This window comes from Prinia subflava, chromosome 13 (genome assembly GCF_021018805.1).
Source record: "Prinia subflava isolate CZ2003 ecotype Zambia chromosome 13, Cam_Psub_1.2, whole genome shotgun sequence".
Classification (NCBI taxonomy): domain Eukaryota; kingdom Metazoa; phylum Chordata; class Aves; order Passeriformes; family Cisticolidae; genus Prinia; species Prinia subflava.
Window position 1 is genome coordinate 3,000,493 of NC_086259.1, and position 23,233 is coordinate 3,023,725.

Sequence of the window (23,233 nt, forward strand, 5' to 3'; positions counted from 1 at the left end):
AGGATTAGATAGGCTAAGCCTTTAAGCATCTAGTTGCCCATGGAAAATACATTAGTAGAGTAAGTAGGTTAACAAAGAGAAATGCTCTGTTTTTAAGAACCTCACTGTGTCTAGTGTGGGATTAGAGGAAGCACTGCTCACCTTGCTGCTGTATTCCCTGAGGGGCTGTTACTGACACCTTGTCTTCTTTCCTCTGAGCATGTTTCTTTCAGCCTAGTTTGATGTTAAGTATAAATGCTTTAGTAATATTGGGCAAATTGTATTTACTGTGACTCAACCATTTTGTGGGGTTTGGGCTTTACAGCTTTCTTATGTGGAGATTTTAATGTGGCTAAATGATCAAAAAATGACTTTGTGTCCTGGTGTAACTAGAGACATCAGCTTTGGAATATCTGGCCTTCTGTGAATGCTTTAGAAAGGCTTTAGATTTTAGCCTGTATCATGGCTATGCTTCATACTTACACCATACAAAAGCATAAGGACACATTCCAGTTGTAATTTAAAAGTAATTCAGTGCACAGGTAAATAATAGATATTCACCTATATCTTCCAATTGTAGTCATAAAAATAAAAGAAGGAACTACAGAAAATCCACCAAGTTCTGTCCAGAACTCTCTTAGGTTACTGTGGTTTCCAGTTTATAGTTCAAACTCACCTGCTTGCATTTCAAGGCAACTCTCAGGGGCTATGCTCAAAGAATACTATTTCTGAAGTATACAAAGGTTTCTTTTTAGGAGGCAACTTTCTCAAATATATATTTTCAATATAAACACCATCATGAGATACTGACCTACAAGTGTCCTTGACTCTTCTGTACTTGGATGCTTCCCAGGGCAAATTGACAGCAGAGCTCTCTGATACACAACCTAAAACTTGGGTTCTTGAACTACCACTATCCACAGGTGATGTAGATGCAGTATCTGGGAATAATGAACAGCATTATTCAGTGGTTTTCTCTCTTGTCAGAAACCTTGGGATGAGTAATTGTCCCTGCAGCCTAAGGTGATGTGCATGTCTCATTCTGCAGCACTGCACTGCAGTTACTGACGGTGTGGGACCTTCAGAAGATGTCACTGAGGAATGTCTTGGGCAGTGTTACAGAAACCTGGCAAGGTTTTAATTTTGTTTTGTCAGACATTGCTCAGATATTGTCGCTTTTAGTTCCTTCTGTATCTCTCTTTTCCCCATGTTTATTATGCTTTCTGTAATTGCATTTCTTTCTGGTTTTGTAGGATACAGGTCAAAATGCTCAGTCGGATTTTTATTTAAAATTCGAACATTTTTCATCTAGAAGTGTCTTGGTTTCAAGAGCAAATAGCTGAGATGCAAATTTTGCTTTCTTATTAACACTTCTTACAACTCAAGAAGAGCTGATGATAAGAATTAAAATTAGAGATTATTTATGTACTTATTTTGGGAAATAAAAATAATGCTGCTGAGTGTGGATGGATATGTTGTATTCTAGTGATGAGGAAGACCTGAAAATAAGCCAAATGTGAGAGCAATCAATACAGATAGTTCTATTCCTCCTGCTTTATGTGTCTTTATTCTGTAAATTCACTTAAATTAGGAAAACCGTTGACATTAAACTACCTTATTTAATGCTTTTCCATTCATAGCACACGTGTGATTATAATTGTCAGTGTGCATGAGGCAGCAGTAGAAAGTGGACCAAAAATGACCATAAAACATAAACATAATTGTCAGAGGGATTTTGATAATTTGTCAGGGGGGCTGTTCATAGAAGATTTTACTTTAATGGCTTTTTAGGCTGTTTTGAAGTTGAGGCTCTTCAATCATTCTGGAGATTTGTTTGGATGTATGCAGTACTCCACAGGGTCTGAAACATTGCAAGTATATACTTGTTCTATTATTTCTACTGGTGAATAACCCATTATTTCTGAAAGGGGAGTTTTCTTCTCTCAAGTCAGCACAGTCAGTGAGGCAGCTGAGACTCAGCAGAGCAGTGGGGTTAACATTATCTTGTGCCTCAGCAAATTTGCAAGGAGAGGAAGTGCACTCATGTCAGATTTACTTGAGTTGATGGTGACTAATACTTGTTTTTTTAAAACTGATGGAAAAAACAGTGGGTTTTTTTAAAACTACCTTAACTCTCTGCATATTGTCAGTCAAAAAAAGTGATGGTTTTGGGGAAAAAAAAGCACCAAACCCAAGATGTTCTTCTACATAGCAACAGCAACAAACAAATTGTGTCCAAAGCAGTGCACAGCCCATGCTAGCTCCAGCAAAGTTGTCTGCGTTTGACAGGTGACATGTGACAAGCCAGTGGCACCAGTGGCTGACCTGTGTGCACCACTGAGGCCATACTTGCATGGTAGGTGATACGCAAGAAATACTGCACAAAACGTGGCAGGAAGCTTTGAAACCTGTGCAAGGAGAAGAGAAGGAGCTGCTGCATTTCTGTACCCGTGTTGGTTCCATTAGAAGCTCAAGACAAAGCACCCAGCACCAACATAAAACTGGCTGAACACACTTATGCTCCAGTCAAAAAGACCAGGAGAAGTTCAGGATGCAATATTTGCAATGTTTGCAGAGTGCCAGATTAATTTATATTCCATCTGACTATTTCAGACTTTATACTTTCATGTTGCTCTTATGGGTAAAGATTCTTACAGAGTGTAGACACTGAATCTTGATGTGGTGAAGTCTAGTTGGCAGAATCTGCATTAACTTCAGTGGAACAGGGACTTTACCTACAAAATCTCGGCACCTTTTCTAATTCTACATTTACACTTTCTAGCTTTGAAAAAACAGCCTTTGTCATCAAAGGGATATCCAGTCCTTCATTTATCTATGCCATATTATACGAGGATATTGGCTGTCTCTAATGGAAATTTTGGATTTTTTTTCCAATTGCATACCCTGAAGTCATACCCTGAAAAAGTAAATTCAAAAAAGCGATGTGAGCAGTTTGACTAGCAGGAAGCTCATCACCTGGCAAAGCTGTACCATCATCAGCTCAATCACATAGATAACCCCTTCTTTCTTAGTCTTAAAAGGAAGTCCACGATGTTTGATGAAAACAGAAACAAAGTTCAGGCAGCAGCTGGATTACACAAAGCATGTCTTAATTTACTGATTGGTTGTTACTGCTAGTTGGGGAGTACTGCAAGAGGTGACAACCATTACTGCCTGCATAGTTTCATATTAATTGCAACTATGAATATGTGGTCAGTTGTCATGTGGAAAAATAAACCTTGCTATCCTGCATCACTGATGATGGAAAGATGTTTAGAGCCCTCCTTATTTCATTTTTAAGCTCTTTATAAGGTTACTGGAAGTTGCTGTCTAGAGGACATAGTTTATTCAATCATTTAAGGTGAAGGGTCTGTAAAATACACTAAAAGTTGCTTCCCAAAATGTAACTATACATATATAACAGTATAATTATTGTGCAAGATGTTTGTGTATAGTGTCATGTCTTACAGAGTAAACCTTGCCTGCTAGCAAATGTTTCCATATGAAATGGCATTTCTGTGAAAGAATGTCTGTGTCAGAAAAAAATGACAGTTTAGGTGATAAATTTCATTAGCTCAATTTAGTGATATCTCTGCTGGGATCTTACCATGTCAGAGTTTCTCCTTACCTTCTCTGGCATTTGACCTGCTCATTGCCATTCTTCATTTATGAGCCAAAACAAACTTAGTATTTTCTGCCTTGTAAACCACCACAGTAATTTAAACAGAAAGGAGATTTTGTAAACACGGTGTCCCTCTATTGAGTCTCTAAATGGAAGCTTTTCTTTTTTCATGTGGGATTAATTTGTATGCTTTTTTTTGTTTCCCTTTAAATACTGTCATTTTGTGTAATTTTAAAATCCAGTTTAGATTTACAAGCATGTAATGTCTTTAATATCTTTGGAGTTTGCATTGTGTTCTGTGGCTTGCTGCTGAAGGACAAAATCACAACATCTCTGTTCTTGAATAGCACCGTTATCATTCTGTGTTAATGAAATTATTTCAGCATTACAAGAAATGAGGTTTTGGAATTCATTCAGTATTATAGGGAATTGGATTGTAACTAGAGCATATTTCAAAAAGAATAAAAGGATCCATGGTATGTGCTTAGCTCATAAAGCACCTAATCCTATATTAATTGTGCTTTGGGCACATCTGCCCTCATGTGAAGGGGACTTTGACAGTGAAGATGAAAATACTGTAATGCTTTTTAAGGCCAAACAGCTCCTCCAGCAGGATGGCAGTGGCAGAGGAGTTCCACGGGCTGTTCTCCCTCCCCTTCCCTGTCCCAAGCACACAGAAAAGCAAACACTGCTGCGTTGTGCTGTCCTTTGTAGGCTGCAGGGGGCTTGGCCTCACGTTACCACATGATCTTCTTGCTCTTGGGATTGAGTTTGTGTTAATTTTTTTTCCCATGTTTGGACAGGGAAAGATCACAGAGGTATTTAGGTACCACAGTCTGAAACTGAGTAAATGTTGTGTTTTCTCTGTGTGTGTTGTGCTACAGACAAGAAAACATGACACTGTCCATTCTGGCCCAGACTGTGATGCAGGAGGTACCTGGATTTATGTGAAGGGAGAGCTCTGCTGGCTTGTCTGGAGAGGAGGGTGAACAGCACAGTCAGATGCAGATCAGGCTTCGGGGATATTTAGTTTAGCTTCCAGCAGAAGGTGTCTGTGAGATGGCAAAAATGAGAGGACTTCTGCTGAAATTATTTTGAAGAGTGTTGTCCAGTCTGGCAAGCTCCTTCCTCCATGAAGGGCTGGTTGGACTTCAGTTTTCCTGAATCTACATGGCATAGATTGAAGGCAGCAGGATTGAAAAGAAGAATCTTGGATGAGACTGTGTACCTGAAATGCAGCAATGCATTGGTTCTCTCAGTTCCACTTTGGAGAGTTTGGCCAGCTTTACAGCTTCAGCATTTTAACTGTTACCATGCTTTCTGTTCTGTGGTCAGATGAGCTCTCTTGCCAGCAGTAATTTCCCTCTTGGTGTGGAGCTGGAAGGAAAGGCCATTGCCATTTGAGGTCACCGAGCTGCACTCCAGCCCCTCTGCTCTGCTGCAGAGCTGCTTAATGGCTTTGTGGAGCTCGCGTGCAGCTCTGCAGGGCTGGGAGCTGTGCATGTGGGGCAGCTGCAGTGTTCAGCTGAGCAGAAACGAGCAGAGAGCCTTGTTGGGCAGCTGGGGATTTACACCAACACAGCTGTACTCAAGCAGAGCTTGTTTTTCTCCCTGTCTTGGAGGGATTTTGCATAAATCATTAATTGCCACCTTTGTTTCTTTGCAGCCTGTTCCAGCACTACTGCTACACTCGAGGTGGCATGCGCCACACCTCCTACACTTGCATCTGTGGCAGGTAAGAGGATGATTTGCACTGAACTGTGTAATCTTTATAATCAGTTTCCCCTGGATATTTGTAAAATTGATCCTTTTAGGCATGCCATGTGTTTGCAAATGCCACTAGAGTGAATTCTGACCTGTTTTCACTGGAAAAGACAAGGAGAGGTAGGTGGCTACCTCTGTCTCCTGAAGACATAACTAGGTAATAGATTCTGCTGCACTCCAGAGGTTCCCCAATGGCTGCTGCTGCTGCCAAGATCATGTTTATGCTCACCCCTGTCCTGCAGTTGGCTTTTTTTGTTAAATAGCATCATGGAGAAGGGCTTTAGAGCTATCTGTTATTCAAAAATACTCTCTTTGAAATACACCTTAAGTATTTCTTATCATCCTCAAAATTATTTGTCTCAAAAAATTAGGATGCAGTTAAACTAATCTCGTTGGAATTTGGAATTTTTTGCTCTCTCTGCTTCTTGCTGAACATCTAGTATTGAAGGTTACTGTATTTGGGCAAGTAGTATAAAAGTTCTCCCTGCAGTTGTAGAAATGCACAAGAGAACAGTGTGGGATGCATGCTGAAGAACAGCTGTGTGCTTCATGCAGAGATTAATCTTACTTAGTGGAATTAATCTAATCAGAGATGTATGACAGTTAGATGAGCCATATATGTTGGTGTATATGTTCCACTTGTTCTGCTGCTGCTCAGAAACATTTGCCCTACACTGAGGTCACATACACTCACAAGAGATGATTTTTATGTTAATGACAATAATGCTATATTGCGTTGAAGGTAATAAGAACAATTAGCACCTTCACTTCTTTCTGCAGTTTACTCAATTGCTTATTTGTAAATGCAGTTTTCCAATTTATATGCAAAATTGCAGCAGGAGCATGAGCAGTTTTATGGCAAATTGTGTATCTAAATTGTCTGAAAAGTTTCCTGGTTTAAGTACTGTTGTATAACTTGAGAATTAACATCCAGGTGAAATGAGACTCCATCTCTAAGCTTTTGTCACAGTGATGGTATGATTTTTCACAGCCTTGCAGGCTTCACGTTCACTTCGAGTGGATCAGAACCTGTGCTGCAGGATCTGGTTTGAGTGCTGGTGGTTAAATCACTTTGTTAAACCTCTAGAAATATCTAGCAATGTTTGTGACCTGTGGGAGCAGGGTGGAGGAACCCAGGACCTGCATTACATTGGGGAACCCCAGAGGAGGAAAGCTCCAGCAGTAGCTCAGATTTGGGTGCTGGCAGGAGCTCCCTGGGTGTCCTGTCCTGCTCTGCAGGGCTTGGGGGTGGTATTAGAGCTGCCTCTGAACTATTGGAAGATTTAAAACACAGAGAAGGGCTGTCCTTGCAATGCAAGAGCCAAACAACATTGTGACTCACTGTTGTCGTTAGGAGCTGCTGGCATTGTATCCTACCACTGGAATTAAAAGTGCAGACAAACTTGATTTAAAAAAAAAATGCATGAGATAGCAATTTACAGACAAAGGTCCTTCTATTCTATGTTCTGACTATGAATGATGAAGTAAGAATGAATAATGTTAACAGTTTTAAGTCAGCTCCTAATAAATGAATGAATTCAATTAACATAATAATGGCAAAAATAATAGAATTTTAATACTGTGAAAATGTCATGCATTGTAAATATTTCACTTAACTACATTTACTGCTAAAAATAGCTTTTGCAATTAGGATTTTGGAATGTTTTGTTCTAATAATGCTGAATTTTGTATTTTCCTGAACACTTAAAATGGGCATGTTTTCACAAGATCTTTCCTTTTTAGATTACAGGCCTGATAGTAGTTTCCATAGAAAAGAATAATCCTTTTAAATAAAAAACAAGTTTGTTATTCAAATTTTTTTCAAAAATATGCTGATTAAACTGGAAATCAGGAGTAATCAATACGATATTTCAGTACAGAAATAAATCACTTGTCATGTGATGGGTACATTTATTTATTGCTGTCCCTGTGCAGTGTTACATTCTTGGGAAGATGCTAAATGAATATTTGGTGTGACCAAAAATGCTTAATGTGTTCACTGTTACTGTGAGAATAATAGCACACATTGATGAGTGTACAGGGTGTTACCTTTTGAGATCAGTCCTGTGGTTAGTGACACTTTCAAATGCTGTCAGCTGGGGAGTGGTTTGAAGTGCAGACATCACCAAGTGTCATGAAAGGAGAATGAAAGCATTTGTTAAACATACTTGGATATATTCGGCTCTCATCTACACAGTGCTAACTCCAAGCAGTGTCCAATGCTAATGAATTATTGACTGCAGTGCCTTGGGGTACCAAGGAGCCATTTTCACAAATGGGGAAACAAAGGTAATCTCTTCCCAGTGTGCTGGGGGTGCCAGGGTGGGTGGCGTCCACTGGGGAGCAGGTGCAGAGGTTCCAGCTGGAGTTAGGTGGTGGTGGGGGCATTGGAATCTCTGGAACCACCACAAAAACCACCTTCAGCTGCTGCTTGTTCTTCTCTCATCTTAGACACTGGTTCAGATTTTTGTGACTGATGTCTCTGGGCAGATGACAGCTCTCATCAGATGCTATCAGTCATTACGAATAACACTGTGCAGTGAAATGTCTTCTGGAATAACACTGTGCAGTGAAATGTCTTCTTCAATCTCAGGGTCACCGTTAGTGAAGGTTTTTGGACCAGATTAGGATACTTATTAAATCTCCTTTTCTTTCTTTCACTTCACAACTTTTTAAGGTTTCATGCCTTAGACAAAAAAGTGGCAAGAAGGGTTAATGCCTTATTCTGGGTTGACTCTGTGATGGTTTAAGTCACGATGGAAATAGGTTGCAGTGTTACTCAATGGTATTTTGTTTTTTCTTTAGACATTCTTAATATAGAGCTATTAGCTATACTTTTTGTAGTGCTTGATGCTCAGCATAGTCCTATTCTTAAAATATTGCTGACATTCTCCTCTTTCTTCTAATAATTTATTTTCAGGGTGCTTTCTGATCTAAAATGCATCTTGGGGGTTGTTTTCCTTTGCTAGTAATCAGCATCTCTTACTGCAGTTTGCATTCTCAGTGGTGTTAGTTTGCAGCTCTTCCGCTGCTTCGTGCAATTCTTTCTGTAACAAACATGTCTTGGACACCACTTAGAAGCAAGTTATTGAAGGACTAAAAATGGATACACAGAAACTTCTTGGAGGGCTTCTCAGGTTGGCTGCCTGAAGGTGAGCATTGGCATCCTCACGTGCGGTGATTTTCAGCAGTGCTGACGGACAGGAAGGCAGCGAAGCCAGCGATCCTCCCCTCCCTGCAGCACTTCTTAAACCAGCACTTGGTGCCCTGATGCTAGACCTTGCAACTGGTGCCTCTTGGAAAAGAAGTAGCTTCTACGTGAAGGCTCATTTGCTTTGCCAGTGGCTGGGGGTTTTGTTGAAATTGTTTTAAAGCCACTTTGAAAAGCTTACTGAATCAGAGTGAACAATTTCTGCCTAACTGTGGCATTTACCTTGTGGGTACACATTGTAACACTGTTCTAGAAGCATCTTGCTGCCTCCTTCTCAGGACAGTGGTAAAGATGCATCCTGCAGGGGAGATGGGACACGCTCATCTTAGCAGGAACCCGCTGGAGGTTTCCATACTGCTGTCTTAATTTGGGTCAGTAGTGCATTTCGGAGTAAGCTCTCCCACTCATCCTCAGCTGCAGGGCCTGCTCAGAGCCAGGGATCAGTCCTGCAGAGCTGGATTTGTTCTGGGTGAAGGGCAGCTGGGAGAGCTTTCAGGAGCAGGTCGGCTCTGCCATGGTTGCTGATGGGTGTTGAATCCTGGGTATCTGCCCAGAGCAGTCCCAGGGGAGCAGACCCTCTCACACCAATAAATCCCAGCAGCCAAACCCCTGAAGTGCATGTGGTGTGCAGATCTGGTGTTCAGCAGTGCCCGTGCTCCGTGTACTGTGATCCCGTGTGAGCACAGAGCCAAGGTGTGTCTGACCCAGCCGGAGCCTCCAGAGCCAGCAGAGATTGTGCTGCTTAACACTTCACCAGTGGGGCTGGGAAACATATCCCCCCTGCAGCTCCCATCACAGCTGAGCCAACAGAACTGCTTTGTAAACTAAAACCTTGACAGGAAAGTGTGCAAAAGAAACCCTTCATCTTTGTATTTGCAATGCGTTTTGTTGAAAGCATTTGTGCAATTGTCAAATTTGAGTATATGCCTTATTTATGCACTGGTATGGGATATGTCACCGAGGGTGCCAGCATGTCTTGATAAGTAAATGAGCTGTCTGCACATATATAAGCATGGAGTCACGCCCTTCAGGTTCATGATGATTTTTTTAAAAGTTGATCATAAATATATGCACGTGCTGTTTGCTTCTCCTACTTTATCCCCAGTTTTGGAGGGACATAAGGAATACTATCTGCAGCTAAAACCTGACAAACTGCTGTGGAGTATGTATGTGCATGCCAGCTGTTGGTGGTTTTTTATTATTTCTTGTGTTTTTCCTTTAAACACCAAACAATGTCATGCAAGTTCATTCCAGTTGCTTCCTCATGCCATCCTCCCAGAATTTTAGCCCTCCACCTGGAAGCAGTTCTTGGGGCAGGAAATGATGCTCAGTGCAGGGAGGGAGCAGTCTGCCCCCTGTCACCTGCCATGAGAGCCCAGGTGGGGACACAGCTCCCACTGCACACAGTGCCTGGCACAGAAAACCTTTCCTTTTGATAAAACTCCATTGCCCTATTACAGATTTTTTCTTCAGATAGAGCAAACTAATTTTGAAGGTGTCATGGTGTGGAAAATATTCCAACAGTGCCCAAGAGACAGAACATCTCAGAAAGAAGCTGATGTCTGTCTTCATCTTGTATACAGGCTTTCTGGTTCCATTTTGAGCTATCTGCACAGCAGCAGAGGTTCTCAAGTCCAGCATCCAGCAAGGAAAAATCATCCAGCCAGTTGTGAAGCTGTGCTTAGGCCATTGGGCCAGCATCACAAAATGAATGTGTTGCAGCCTTAGTTCTGTGGGGCTTTTAAACTCTTGATTTAACAACTTCTAACTTTTCTAATTTTTCTGTTTGGAGTGTGCATAATTTTATGAAGTACACTTGTATCAGAAAATCATCCTCAAGATTCTGAAATACCACCTTTCACTGTCTAATTACATAGTGATTTTTGTATGTTAAAAAATAGTTAACAATAAATACTTACTGTTTTCAAAATATCAATGTAGAATTGTTCAGGTTGTAAAAGCCCTCTGAGATCATCCAGTCCATCCATGAACCCAGCAGTGCCAAGTTCACTGCTAAACTGTGTCCCCAGGTGCCACAGCTACATGTCTTTTTAAATACTTCCAGGGACACAGTCCAGCCACTTAGATTGACAGCACACAGAAACTTACTCCTTTCTACTCCATAATCATTGTTTATGAAATTATCTGAATGACTGATGATCTGTTAAATATCTAGTATCACAAGTACTTCATGTATCTTGAAGGTAATCTCTTGTTGGATACACTGCATGCTCACTGTTTTTGTAATTGCACACATCAGAAGTCTAATATGAGAAGTATGTCAGATGTCACATTTACTCCAGACACAACAAAAGATTGATTGAAATTGAGCCTCAGATTCCTGTCATCCAAGATACAAAGCTGTTCCAGCATCACAGCTTGAAAGAGCCAAATCTGAGCAGGGTGACCGATGAAAGGCTTTGATGAAAGCTGAGGTACAGGCTGGCAAGTGAGCTGGAGGGGAGAAGCTGCAGTACCCCTGTCCCAACATGTGTATTTTTGGATGTGATATAATTCTTCCAGCTTTCTGAAGAGAAAAAGCAAGAGCATCTATCTGAAGAGAACAGTAAAAGAGAAATAGGTAGATCTTGAGATCTTTATCAGCCTTTTAAGTGACATTTTATAGACCCAGAGGAGTTTCAGTAGGCAAGAGAGGATGCCAAGGCCAAATGTAGGTCACTTAGTGGATCAGGAAACTTTAGAACAACAGAACAAGTGTCCATCCTTCTCTGGGTCTGTTTTATTCTTGTGAATCAGCAGTTTACTCTGAAAGGTTTCCAGGAATAAAAATCTTTTCTTTGCAATGTGATTTTTCAACAGCAGGTAAGAAGAGAGTTAGTTTTCATACCTGCTGCTGCTGCTGCTGGCATTGCAAGCTGTGAATGTTCCCCAAGCAGTGCATCCCCTCCAGCAGGGACCACCTGTAGCCATGCCAGAGGGGGAATGGAGGTGTTCCCTCAAACAGTTCAATTTCTCCAGCCCCAGGGATTCCTAGAGTGTTTCAAATGCCAGATTTTACTCCAGTGGAAGTTAGTTTGTTTTATGCCTCAGACTACTTAACCTCAAATAGGGGAAAATAGCACTAAGTAATTTAAAAAACCCAAAAAAACAAAAAAACAACAAACCCACTAGAAAAAAATAAATAGGTGTAAATTGAAAAATTACTTGTGCATAATTCTTTCCTTGACACTGTCATGGACACAGGAAATATTCATATGAACTGTGCCATGTTCCTTCTGCAGCAAGGTCCTGTCTTACAGCCAGAGTAGCAGAATTCCTGTGCTATGCCCATTGCAGCCCACAGCAGGGCAGGAATTGTGACAGCTCTCACAGGCTGCTTTTTGTGTGAACACACTGATGCTTACAGCGTTCCTTCTTGCTGTGTGAATGTGTGTGGTAATGTTTCTTCTTCCTCTAATTGTGCTGATTTTCTTTGTTGCCTGTCAGTGGGGAGAACTCGTCTGTTTTGCACTATGGCCACGCTGGAGCCCCGAATGATAAGACTATTGAAGATGGAGACTTATGGTAAGTAAAGGGTTAGAGTTTATTTGATATTTTTGTTTTGCTACTGCTGTTTCCAACAGGAATTGTATGTACTCGTAGAAAAAGGATGACTGCATACTGATAAAAAGTCTAAATCTTTAAAATAGAAGGTAGCTTTGCATGCCAGATTATTCTGGTTTCTTCCAAAGGTCCTGTACATCTGCATCTCCAGTTGAAAGGGAGAAGGAGATATTGTTTCAAACACTTCTGGACCAGAGGCATGTAGAATTTAGTTTAAGAGAGGGCTGTACTCTAAGTGCAAGGGCAGTTGCAAAATTTGTCATTTGAGTTTGCTCTTGGACCTCAGATCCAAAGCTTAGCTCAGGTGATGGGGTGGAGGATTACAAGAGTGTTGGCTACTTTTAGAGAATTACATCAAGTTGCAGAATGGATTAGATCTTACAAATGCCTATGTGCACAGACACCCTGACAAGAAAGTAGAGATCAGAATGTGTGAAGAGATCAAACTCAGTTCAGGTCAGGGAAGGGTGCTTCTGGATCTGTATTGTGCCAAAAACTTCCTATGAAGATTTACTTAGAGTTCAGTGATGTGTAATACAGCTGCAAATACAATAAAGTTTTCTCTGTGTGTATTACATGTCCACATGCTGTGCAGTATCACTGCAGGTAAAAGCAGACTGAATGGAAGCACCAAATACATTCCCATAAATGAAAAGACAGACCTATTTTTCTGATGTTTAATATATCAGATCATAACTTTCATACTTCACCTCCAAAGACATGGGTCGAAAAGCCTTTGTTTATAAAAATGCAAAACTAGTTTTGGAGGAGTTAATCACTGACATTCAGTGGAGGAGTTGTATTGGATTACCTTTGTAGCCTGTGCAGGAAGAGCGTAGGTATGTATTTTCACAGTGGAATGTAAATGTATGAAGAAAAGCAAATTAGTATTATCACCGATAAGCTCAAAACCTATTGTGGAAAACAAATTGAACCTCAGAAGTTAAAAAATATACCTTGTTGGCTAAAGTTCCAGGCACATCTTCTAGTGCTGCATAGGGAACTTCTTGAATTACAGATAGATAATTTCTTCTTAATACTGTAAAAACTTTTTAAAATCATCTTGTACAATAGTTTATGTATTATCTTCAGCTGTGGTTAATATCTTACTAAACCCATCAAATACTAATTAATTTATTGCAGGGCAGTAGTTTTGATTTATGATTATGTTGTGTTTGAGTACATAATACGCTATGAGCATTTTTTGATCAGGAAGGACATACCAACATAAAAGTGTATCCACTGTGTCCTTCAGTTAAATTTAGAAAAGAAGGTGTGTAGCATACAGGAAATCTCAGCATATGTTACTGAGAGAAGATAAGCCACAGTGCATTACGATATCTCATATTTAAAACTGGGATCTTTAAATGGTGAGGCAGACCTCAGGGTGAGGGGTGTGTGTAGGAATCTTTCACTTACAGTCTCCAAGGACAGTTTACTGGATGGCTGTAGTTCTTAAACCACAAGAGCTCATACAAGACTCTTTGCAAACCCTTATTTTCTGCAGTACCGGAGAAGTCTTTAAAATATGTTTGGTTTTTATCAGCCTTAGGTATCTCAGTGTCAGGAAACCATAACCTACCAAACACATCGATCACTTCAGCATTCCAAAACTGCTGAGCAGTGCCCCTGCCTCAGCAGAGGTTTAACAGAGTGCAGTAACTCCTGCTGAAATGGTGTGGTGACACCGTGCTCCTGCTGAGAGGAGCTTTTCAGGTGCAGGTGGGGGCAGCAGAGGTGCCCAGGTGCGCAAACACCTGCCAGGCTCCAGCTGCTGCCCTGCCTGTCCCAGTGGCTGATACTCACAGAGCAGACTCTGCTCCACACTGCCTTCTTAGGATTTATTTTATTCACAACTGAGAATAAAAGAATAATAAGAAAAAGTGATATAATTTCTGTAAAGACAATTTAAAAACACACTCATTTTCCACAGTTAAAAATTGTGTTTCAGGAAAAGTCTTGAGGTGTAGCATACATGAGCAGCATACAAATTCTGCTAAGGCACTACCTGAGTGGTTTCACTGTGTGACTTTACAAATGTCTGCTTTGGGTGTAGAAGGGTGTGTGTGTGCATACAGAGGAGGCATTAAAATGACAGTGCAGTCATTTGTCTGTGTATATTAGCATTTGTAAATTTGCGTTCAATTAAGCTTTTTAATAGCTATGGGGAGCCCTCTGTTGGATAGTCTTAGGAAGCCCTGGACATGGGGAAAAAATAGAATTTATTTTTGGTGAAAAAGAGGTAAGAATATTTTAAGGGTTATTTCCATTTCTGCCAGCATTTTGGCATAACATTAATTTAACTATTCATAGAGTTGTATGTAATAGAATTGGAAGATTGGGTATTTGGTATGATTTTTAATAAATTATTCACTAGAACTTCATGTCTTTTTGCGAAGATTACGTAGTGGATATGAATAACATTCATGTGTTTTGCAGAAATGTGCTGCTCAGTTTTTATGTACAAAGCAGTGCAGTAAGTATTATAAATAAGTCAACTAAGCACCTGAATATTAAAAGAATATATTTGGAAGACTGTGGCTTTGCTTCTGTGAAATGCTTGAGTGCATGCATTGTTTGCTCTTTTAAAAGTATAAGTAACAAGGATTTAGTTGTATCAAAATAAGATCATAGGCCAAAATATTTGTTCTATTTCATTTTTATATATGTTTTTAAGGCTATTATTCTGACTTCTTTATCAAAAGCAGTTTAGAAAGTGGGTTTAGAAAAGCCTGGCTTTGTGATGTTCTTTTTTTAAAAATCAACCTATATCAAGTAGGTTTATTGCTTCTGTAAGAAACTGGTATGGAATTGCACCTCTGATAGTGCATCATAATCCACACTTTTTATAGGTACAGCCTCTGCACTAAAAGATCCCAGTGCAAAGCAAAGGACTATCAAGGGAATTTCTGACACTTTGTGTTAATACACACTGTCTTGCTAAGCAGGGCGGTCCTTTTCAATCTGTTAAATATTAAAATAGCTATCTAACACTAAGCACTGTGATTGACAGAGAAAGAAACCAGTATTTTTAGGGAAGTTTAGGTGTTCAGGATACAGATGTTTAACTGGCATGGATATTAAAAGCAAATATTGCAATAGCAGCAAGGCTGTGTTTTGTATAAATGATTCATGTACTACAGCATTCTGTGGTGAACACTGAAATTATCCATTTGCTCTAAACCAAACCCTTTCCCTAAGCAGGTGTCTGTTGTCTCTGTGGTCAGAAAGGCCATCCAGATAAATGGGCAGGCTGAGTCACCATTGTAGGCACTTGGCCCTTGTACTCAGTATTAACTTTAAATAAAATCTCCTTCTTGGAATGTTGCAAATCACAGCTTGCAGTGATGATGTGTGGCCAGGCTGTTCACAAATACTGGTTTCCTTCTGTCACCTTAAAGCTCTGACAGCTTGGATTGGAGCTGAGCCCTGCAGTGACATTCACTGATCCTCTCCAGGTATCACCTAATTGGATGCCAGGACCCTTTCTGGACCGAGGCTGTCACTGCAGTTGGTAGAAGGGAAAGTGCAGTCATAACCTAAAGTACTTGTTGTAGTTTACAATCCCCTGCCTACGAGAGGCTTCCACCATTTTGGGAAACCAAAGGTCTTTCAAAGTTTGGTGAGGACTAGAATGAAATGAAAATCTGCTACTCAAGAAGACAATAACCCAAGTAAATTGAAGGAGTAGAGATCCGAGTCCTTTAAGCATAAATCAAGAGCAAATGTGCATCTGGAACTCCTGCTCATCGAATGGCAGCCCCCACGTGGTTCATTCTTCTGGGCAAGTGTCTCGTGAGCAGTTTTGCTTTTGTCCACACTGCAGAAACATATTGTTCAACTGTTAGAGGGCCCTTGTGGGAGGTGGAAACTCTGGTTTCAGTTCTCCTGTACTGATCTCTGACTTTGGCTGGAAGTTATGACTTGGCCCCGGGAAAGAGCACCCAGAACAAGTTCTGTAAGAGCCCGTGTGCTTCTGTGGAAAGTGGTGTCTCAACAAATCAGCATCTGCCATCTGGAAAATGGAAACTTCCTTAAAAATTATGAAAGCAAATTGCCTTGGGTCCTTCTTTCTGCCTGCTGCCCTTGCCCTGCTGCAGTGTGGAGTCACACCATGGCTGGGGGGAGAGGGGAGAACACTGAACAGCAAAGCCACGTGCAGCAGAGGGGGCCTGGGGCAAGGCAAATGTCTCTGCTCACCTTTGTGGTCTGCTGGTTTATTCTAGAAACCATCAGAGATGTGAACCTGAAGTGTATAGTTTATGTTTTGATTTGAGAAGTTTTGGGGTAAATTTGTAGTTTATTGCATTCAATTTGCAGCTTGGTGGCTTGTGGGTTCCTGGCATTGCCACGTGCCAAACACATGGCAGGAGTTGATTGTTCTGTTGCAGTTGATCAGCAGGGCTCCTGCAATGTTTGGTAAATAGAAAATGCTCCTGTGATCTTAAAATAAAGGTTGATTCTTCATGGTGAGGCTCACACTTCGATAATAGAAATGTAAGAAAATCAGCTGACTCCAGATGTAACTGAAATGGATACAGCCATTACCTGAGGTGCTTTTCTGCAGGTGACATGAGTTGCATGTCTTGGTATTTCTATGGCATCTGACAAATGTACCTCAGTGAAAATTCAGCACTTTGTAAACAACTCTCATTGGCAGGATCACTGACCTTCAAGCACTTAATGACATTTTTGGGTGTTAGTAGGTCCATTTTGGCTTTGCAAAATAATGAAAAATAATTGTCTATTTTGTTGAAAAAAAAAAAAAGAAGCATTTTAACATTTTGAAATATCCTCCTAAGTTACAATGTCAATGAAGAGCAGACCCTGGGCAGCCTCAGGGTCTGCTCCACACCCCAAGGAAGGCAGGCACTCACCTGGGCAGGGCTGCTGGCAGCTGGAGGGGAACACTGCTCCTGGCTGAGCCAGGGCCAGAGGGGAATTTAGATTTATTGAGAGGGCTGGGGTGAAAGCATAAATAAAGGGAGTACAACCAGCACCAACTGCTTGGGAAGTGCAGCAGACCTAAGAGAGAATCCATTAACCTTGTATTTACAGTGGCACTATCTATTATTTATAAAATAAAAGTAGCTTTTAGAAGTTTAAATAGAAGCAGGTTGGATCATCTGACGGGATGATGTCTTTCATTTTATTTGACTGTTTCTTTTAACACTCACATAATTGATTACTGATGACTTATTTCATTGAAATAATTTATTGATTCCAATGACAGCATTGGGCAGAGTGCAGGATCCTTGGTGAAACAGAATGTGTCTCACTGCTGTTCCCATGACATGCCCTCACTGCAGCAGATGACAATAAAAGAAGTTCTACCTGGAAATAGTTCATGTACCAGAAAGCTTTGTTAGTGTCACAATACCAAGCCCATCTGTCAGAAAAATACAATCTTAGCATAATGTTAAATGATTTAAATGTATCTTGGCTATATCAACAAGCAAGGTTATTGCTGAGTCAAATGATAGAACTGGGGATATGGAAAATTTTCTAGTATTGCAAAAGGCCTTTATCTGAATAGTTTAACTCCGAGGCATATTTTTGTTTCTACTTCTTTCCTTAATATCCCAGTGCAAATTTAAATCATCAGAATAATACTGACAGCAGGGGGCACTAAAATAAGAGCTGTGGGAAGAAGTGAGCTTTGCCCAAGTTTTCATACTGGTAACATCCTGTGCTTGCCAGAGCAAACACTCAGCAGCCCTCTGGGAGCACTGCCTTTACACGTATGTGCTCTGCTCAAGTTGTCAAACTTGGGTTTGTTTCTTTCCCTTTGGCACTTGTACGTAGCTTTTGGTGTTTTGTTTTTATTATTACCTGTGGTGCTCTCAAAAGATCCTTCTAGCACCTCTCCTATTGTCATTTCAGAAGTTTTGTTCATCACAGGGAGTTTTTCCTGGCTGCAAGTGCAGGAAGTTGTAAAAGGTTGTTCTGGATGAAGCAGAGGGAAGATGTTGAATGTTTGGAGCTTTTTATTTTTAATGACTGAAAAGGGACAAAGGCCAGATTTCAGGCTCCCTGGAGTGGCTGGTGACTCCAAGGTGTGTGAAGGGAAGGGTTAGGCTGGAGATCAGGGACAGGTTCTGCTTCCCCAGAGGTGCTGGCACTGCCCAGGGAATGGGCACTGCCTGAGGCTGCCCGAGCTCCAGGAGCCTTTGGGCAGCGCTGCCAGGGGGGCAAAGGGGGGATTGTTGGGGGTCTGGGCAGGGACTGGGGCTGGGCTGGGTGATCCTTTTGGGTCCCTCCCAACTCAGCACATTCCGTGATTCTGGGAAGAATATCACAAATGAAAGTTGCTTCTTGCAAGAGCTAGCCAGATTCAGTTGTTCATGGCTAAGCCTTCTATTAGCTAAAATAAAAGTTACTTTGCTGATTTTAATTCTTAGAACTCAAAGCATAATATACAGTTTTCTATAATTAAAAATTTGTCATGTGTAATCTATGCATATTTATCTTTTCTATATACAGACACTATGCTTCTGCTGTATACATATCACATTGAAACGATATCTGCATATTTATTGTAATATTATACAGTTTTATGTGTAGGAAATGCACTATTCGCTACTTTGGAAGAATGAGTAAGTGTTAGACTTCCTGTGAGTACTGAGTGGCTGTCATTTATTTCAGGAAAGTATTGGAAACATTTCAGTAAGTCTAGAAAAGATTTAGGTGAGCTTGAAAAAGGTATACCAGAAAAGATGATCAAAGTTTGTTGTTATCTCTTTTCCAAAGTATTTTTTTGAATTCTCAGTATTTTATCGCGTTGTACAATACTAGTATCAGCCTAGAACTAAAACTCATTTGTCCAGGTGGGGGCAATGTTGCATTTAAAAAGCAGGAACTGACCCTCTTTTTCCATCAGATAATAGAAGTCCTTCCTTTTCCAACCCAAGCCCTTCAGTGTCTGCTATTAAAACCATCTATCCTACGGTACAAAATATTGTATTTATTACTTCTTGAAAGCACTGCTTGTAAGATCTCAGGATGTTAATGTGTCAGATGTAAATGCTCAACTGTTTTATGTGGGTGAGACTTGTATTTTCATTTGGCCTTGTGCACTTCTATGCATTTGAAGTTCAGTGCTGTAATAATATGCAAAAATTATGGTTAGCTGTAACTTTTCAGTCTGCAATTTTGAAACAGCTTGTTGGTAGTAATGGTTTTGTTTCTAATAATAATACAAAGTACATTGCTACTACTTACTGGTTGATTGCAAAATTAACTGGCTATCCATTTCTGAAATAATTCCTTTGGCTTGATTCCTCTTGTTTGATTAATATTTACTGTTTTCATCAAGTGTAGGTATTTTTCATTTTGTTGTACCTATGGACTATATTAATTTTATGCTAATTCAGAAAAATTGAATTTGATTAAAAATGTGAAATGTGTTTGCTAGAATTAACAATAATTTTGCTGTAATTGAATGTGTTCTGTTAGTACTGGTTAATTCAGGCTGTGAGGTTGCTTGCTGTCAGAAATGTATAAGCCTTTTCACCAAAGCCTGATCACTAAGTATTAGTAGTGTGTTTGCTGTAACAAATTTTACTTTTCCTTAAAGTGCTGTATTATGGTCTGCCTTGTAATTTTTGCTGTCTGTAATGTCTGTGAAATGTCTTTTGTCAACTGTGAGTTTTATCTGTCAGAGTTTTAGTGTAGCAGTCCCAGCATATTCTGAAAAAAACCTGGCTGCTGTTGGACTTGTAATCTATTTTTTGTTGTGGTCTTCAACACAAATACGCATGAAGTGTGATGGAAGTACTCTTGGTGGATGTTGCTTGTGTTGGATAGAATTCAGTAGCAAAATCTTTCTCATCAGTGTGGGGAACTCACTTGGGTAGGTCAAAGTACAATTTTAGTGGGAGTCTGCCTGTCCTCTAAACTACTCTGTGGCTCAGAGGGAAGGCACAGTTAGTGCCCAACACAGCTTCTGTGTGCTCCCCCTGAACCAGATGCAATTCCCAGTGCTTGTGTTCAAGTCAGTGTTGGGTGTTCTCTTGTGTCTGTGCAGAGAATCTCTCATTACCCACGGCAGAGCAGAGTCTGGCAGAGCCGCAGGGTCCTGCTGGGGCAGTGCTGCTCCACACCAGGGCTGAGCCCACTGAGGTGTTCAGGGCACTATTTCCAATTGCCTTGCACAGTGCAGTGCTGTGCTTCCACTCCAGGTGCTGCCATGAACAGTGGGTGTTCCTTTCAACTAGCAAAGAAGTGTTCTTACAGGTAAAATAACATGCTCAGCTGGGAGATAGGCAGCCTCCTTTTTGGAAATGCTAGTTGCTGCCTTCTCTACTGTGCTCTTGGCTTGAACTTTTGACTTGTCCATGGAAAGGCTAACAACTGTCTTCTCAGGGTGTTTTCATTCCATTGTCAGCTTCTGTATTCTAAAACTCCTGTGTGTTGCGTTCCATTTGAGAACTGATAATTTGGAGTTTGCTTGAACAATCAATGAAACAACCATAGGCTGTCAGAAGAACTGAGTGAACCTGTGCCATTGGACACTGGCCCAGTTTTCATCATGGAAGGACACTGAAGTGTTAGCCTTTTACTTTCACGGGCACATGTGTGAGCATGCACATACACATGTAAGAAAGCTTGACAGTATTTACAGTAAAATCATTAAGTAGGGTCTGATGCCTCACCTGTTCAGTGATCTCTGATGGTTGTGTGTCAAAGCTGGGCAGCACAGCTCAGAGTGTCCAGCTGCTGAAAGGCTGAGTAGGCTTGTAGTTCTGAATGCCAGCAGCCAGGAATCGTGGCCTGTATTGGAAGTATCAAACTTTTACAATTCACTTTCAGTACCATCCATTTCTCAGTGGACGTCTAGAAAGGGACTGGTTTGATCAGCAGCAGAAGTTATTCACTTGCAAAGGTAGCTGTAGTGTTCTTACCCTGTGCTGTGCTGGTGAGACATTCTGGTGAGGAGCCAGTGAGGTTTGCTGTTGTTGCATTGATTGGGAAGTACTCAGCTGCCAGGACAGGTTTCTCCTGGATGTACCCCTCTCTTCCTGCAGCTCCTTGTTTGAGCAAGCCAGCTGCAGCCATGAATGCCCCAGATACTGCCTTTCCAGAGGGGAGGCACCCAGTGGATGGAAACCAGCCAGAATGGAGGTTTGCTGCCATCTCTGCTGACTTTTCAGCAAGCTGTCTCTGCTAAAGAGAGTAAGTTGAGAGACTTACTAAATATGTCTGTTAAAATGGGTAATATTTAGGGTAGTAAAGACAGAAAAAAGAAATCATCCATTCAGCAAAGAGACAAGTCAGATAGGTGACCCTTTGGTCAGAACTTCCCCTGAGCCTGCTCCTGGTCTCAGGCACACTGTCAGCATGGATCTGGCTGAGGTTTTCCGCTGCCTTCTGCATCTTGTGGAACCCTCATTGCTGCCACTTCCTTCCCCCAACCCAGCAGTACTGGCATGGTGTTCCCAGTACTTGTTATTTGTGGGCAGCACCTCTGTATCAGAAACATCCCTCTGCTTTAGCTGAAACACTGAGAATAGCACCTGGGGCAAATTTATCTGTGAACAAGCCCATCAGAAGATTTCTTTGCTCTTTGCTCTGGGCAAACAGCATTTTTAAGAAGACATTAATACAAACTGCATGGAGGTAGAAGAGGCTTTATATTTGATCATGGAAATTGATTGTTTTAGCACAGAAGCCTGAGGATCTCATCATAGATTTTTTCAAGAGATAAATGCCGTAAGCAAGGGACTCCTTCTTAGCCTGTGTATGAAAATAGCAATCTTACTAATGTACGTGAGTGTTTACTGAGCCAGCTCTTATGTGCAGCTCATTTGGTAGATTCCGTGAGATTTACATTTCATATCCTATGGGAGGAATGGATCTGAAGGTCTGCTTGACACAAATCATTGTAAGAGAGGACACTCCCATACACTGTTGTTGGTTTTTTTCTCAGCATCAGGGCTGAAGCAGCTCCCTGCCGGGGTACAGCTTCCTGCCAGGGGTACAGCACCCACCTCCACACTGCTGCTCTGATTCTGTGAGCCAGTGTCCTGTGTCTGTGACAGTGAGGGGAAACCCTGAGCAGTGCAACACCAACACCTGGTGAAGCTTTTGTGTTTGGTTGCTTTCTTTTATTTTTTCTGTTTTAATCCAGCCAGCTCAAACTTCTGTGTACTCTTGGTACAGCCACTGAAGTCTCTGTAGTTGGAATTGTAGAGATATAGGCAGGCAATCCTCTCTCCTTCAAAATTCAGTGTAGAGATACTTTTATCACATTCTTTCTATCTGAGCAAAGCTTAGTTAGTGGTGGATCTTGTCATCTGTGAGAAAAGTTTGAGACAAGCCTCCCATTATCTTTGAGATAATGTGGGAAAGCCTGTGAAGTGGGACAGTGGTACATGATGAGCAATAATAAAAAAGTTGTGGAGAAGGTAGACAAGATGAAAAGACACAGCTGAGGAGAAACAATAAGTGTGCGACCACATGGTAACCTAACTTGCAACTGGGTGGAAAGTAGTCATGCAGCTGTAACTGCATTTACCTGTGTGGCTACAGCCTCTTCTTTTGAACAGGAGGCTTAAACAAAAACTTGATCACTTGTGAATACTCAGAATCAAATTTCCTACAGAAAAAGTATTCTCCAACACTTTTTAAGGTTATTCTTGACTCCTTGGGTGCTGATAACAACAAGCTGGCTTTAAACCAGTGAGCCAAGCCTGGCTTCAAGACAGAGCCAGTACAAGTTCCTTGTCTGCCATGTCAGATTGAAGCTGGTAACAGCAAGGCTTCTCTTTAAAAACCTCTTCCTGAGCATGGTAGGACTATACACTGTACTCTCCCAATTCTCTCTTGGGGGTTATGATGTTATCTTACCCAGTGTTGCTTTTTTAACTGATAACTCTTGGCTAGTCAAGATACAAGTGTATGAAAAAGTATATGTCACTTATCTCTCTGCTTTCTTCCTTGTGATATCATTTACAATAATTCATTCTTGTGGTCTCCTGTTAAACCACCCTGTTTCCAAATCAGTTGGCCTGTTTCCAAAACATATCTCATAGAAATGCTGATACCTAGCTCCCTTAAGCTTGCCTTAGAAGTGTTTAACCAAACAAACAGTT

General features: G+C 41.0%; 1 protein-coding gene across 2 annotated transcripts in view; it reads left to right on the forward strand.

Annotated features, from left to right (window-relative positions):
- PEPD (peptidase D) overlaps positions 1-23,233 on the forward strand; it is a 147,937-nt gene that overhangs the window by 81,253 nt on the left and 43,451 nt on the right. For both annotated transcript variants that reach the window (XM_063410695.1, XM_063410696.1), the window contains 2 exons: positions 5,268-5,336; positions 12,024-12,101. In XM_063410695.1, the coding sequence (XP_063266765.1) occupies positions 5,268-5,336; positions 12,024-12,101 (147 nt within the window). The remainder of the gene's footprint in view (positions 1-5,267; positions 5,337-12,023; positions 12,102-23,233) is intronic.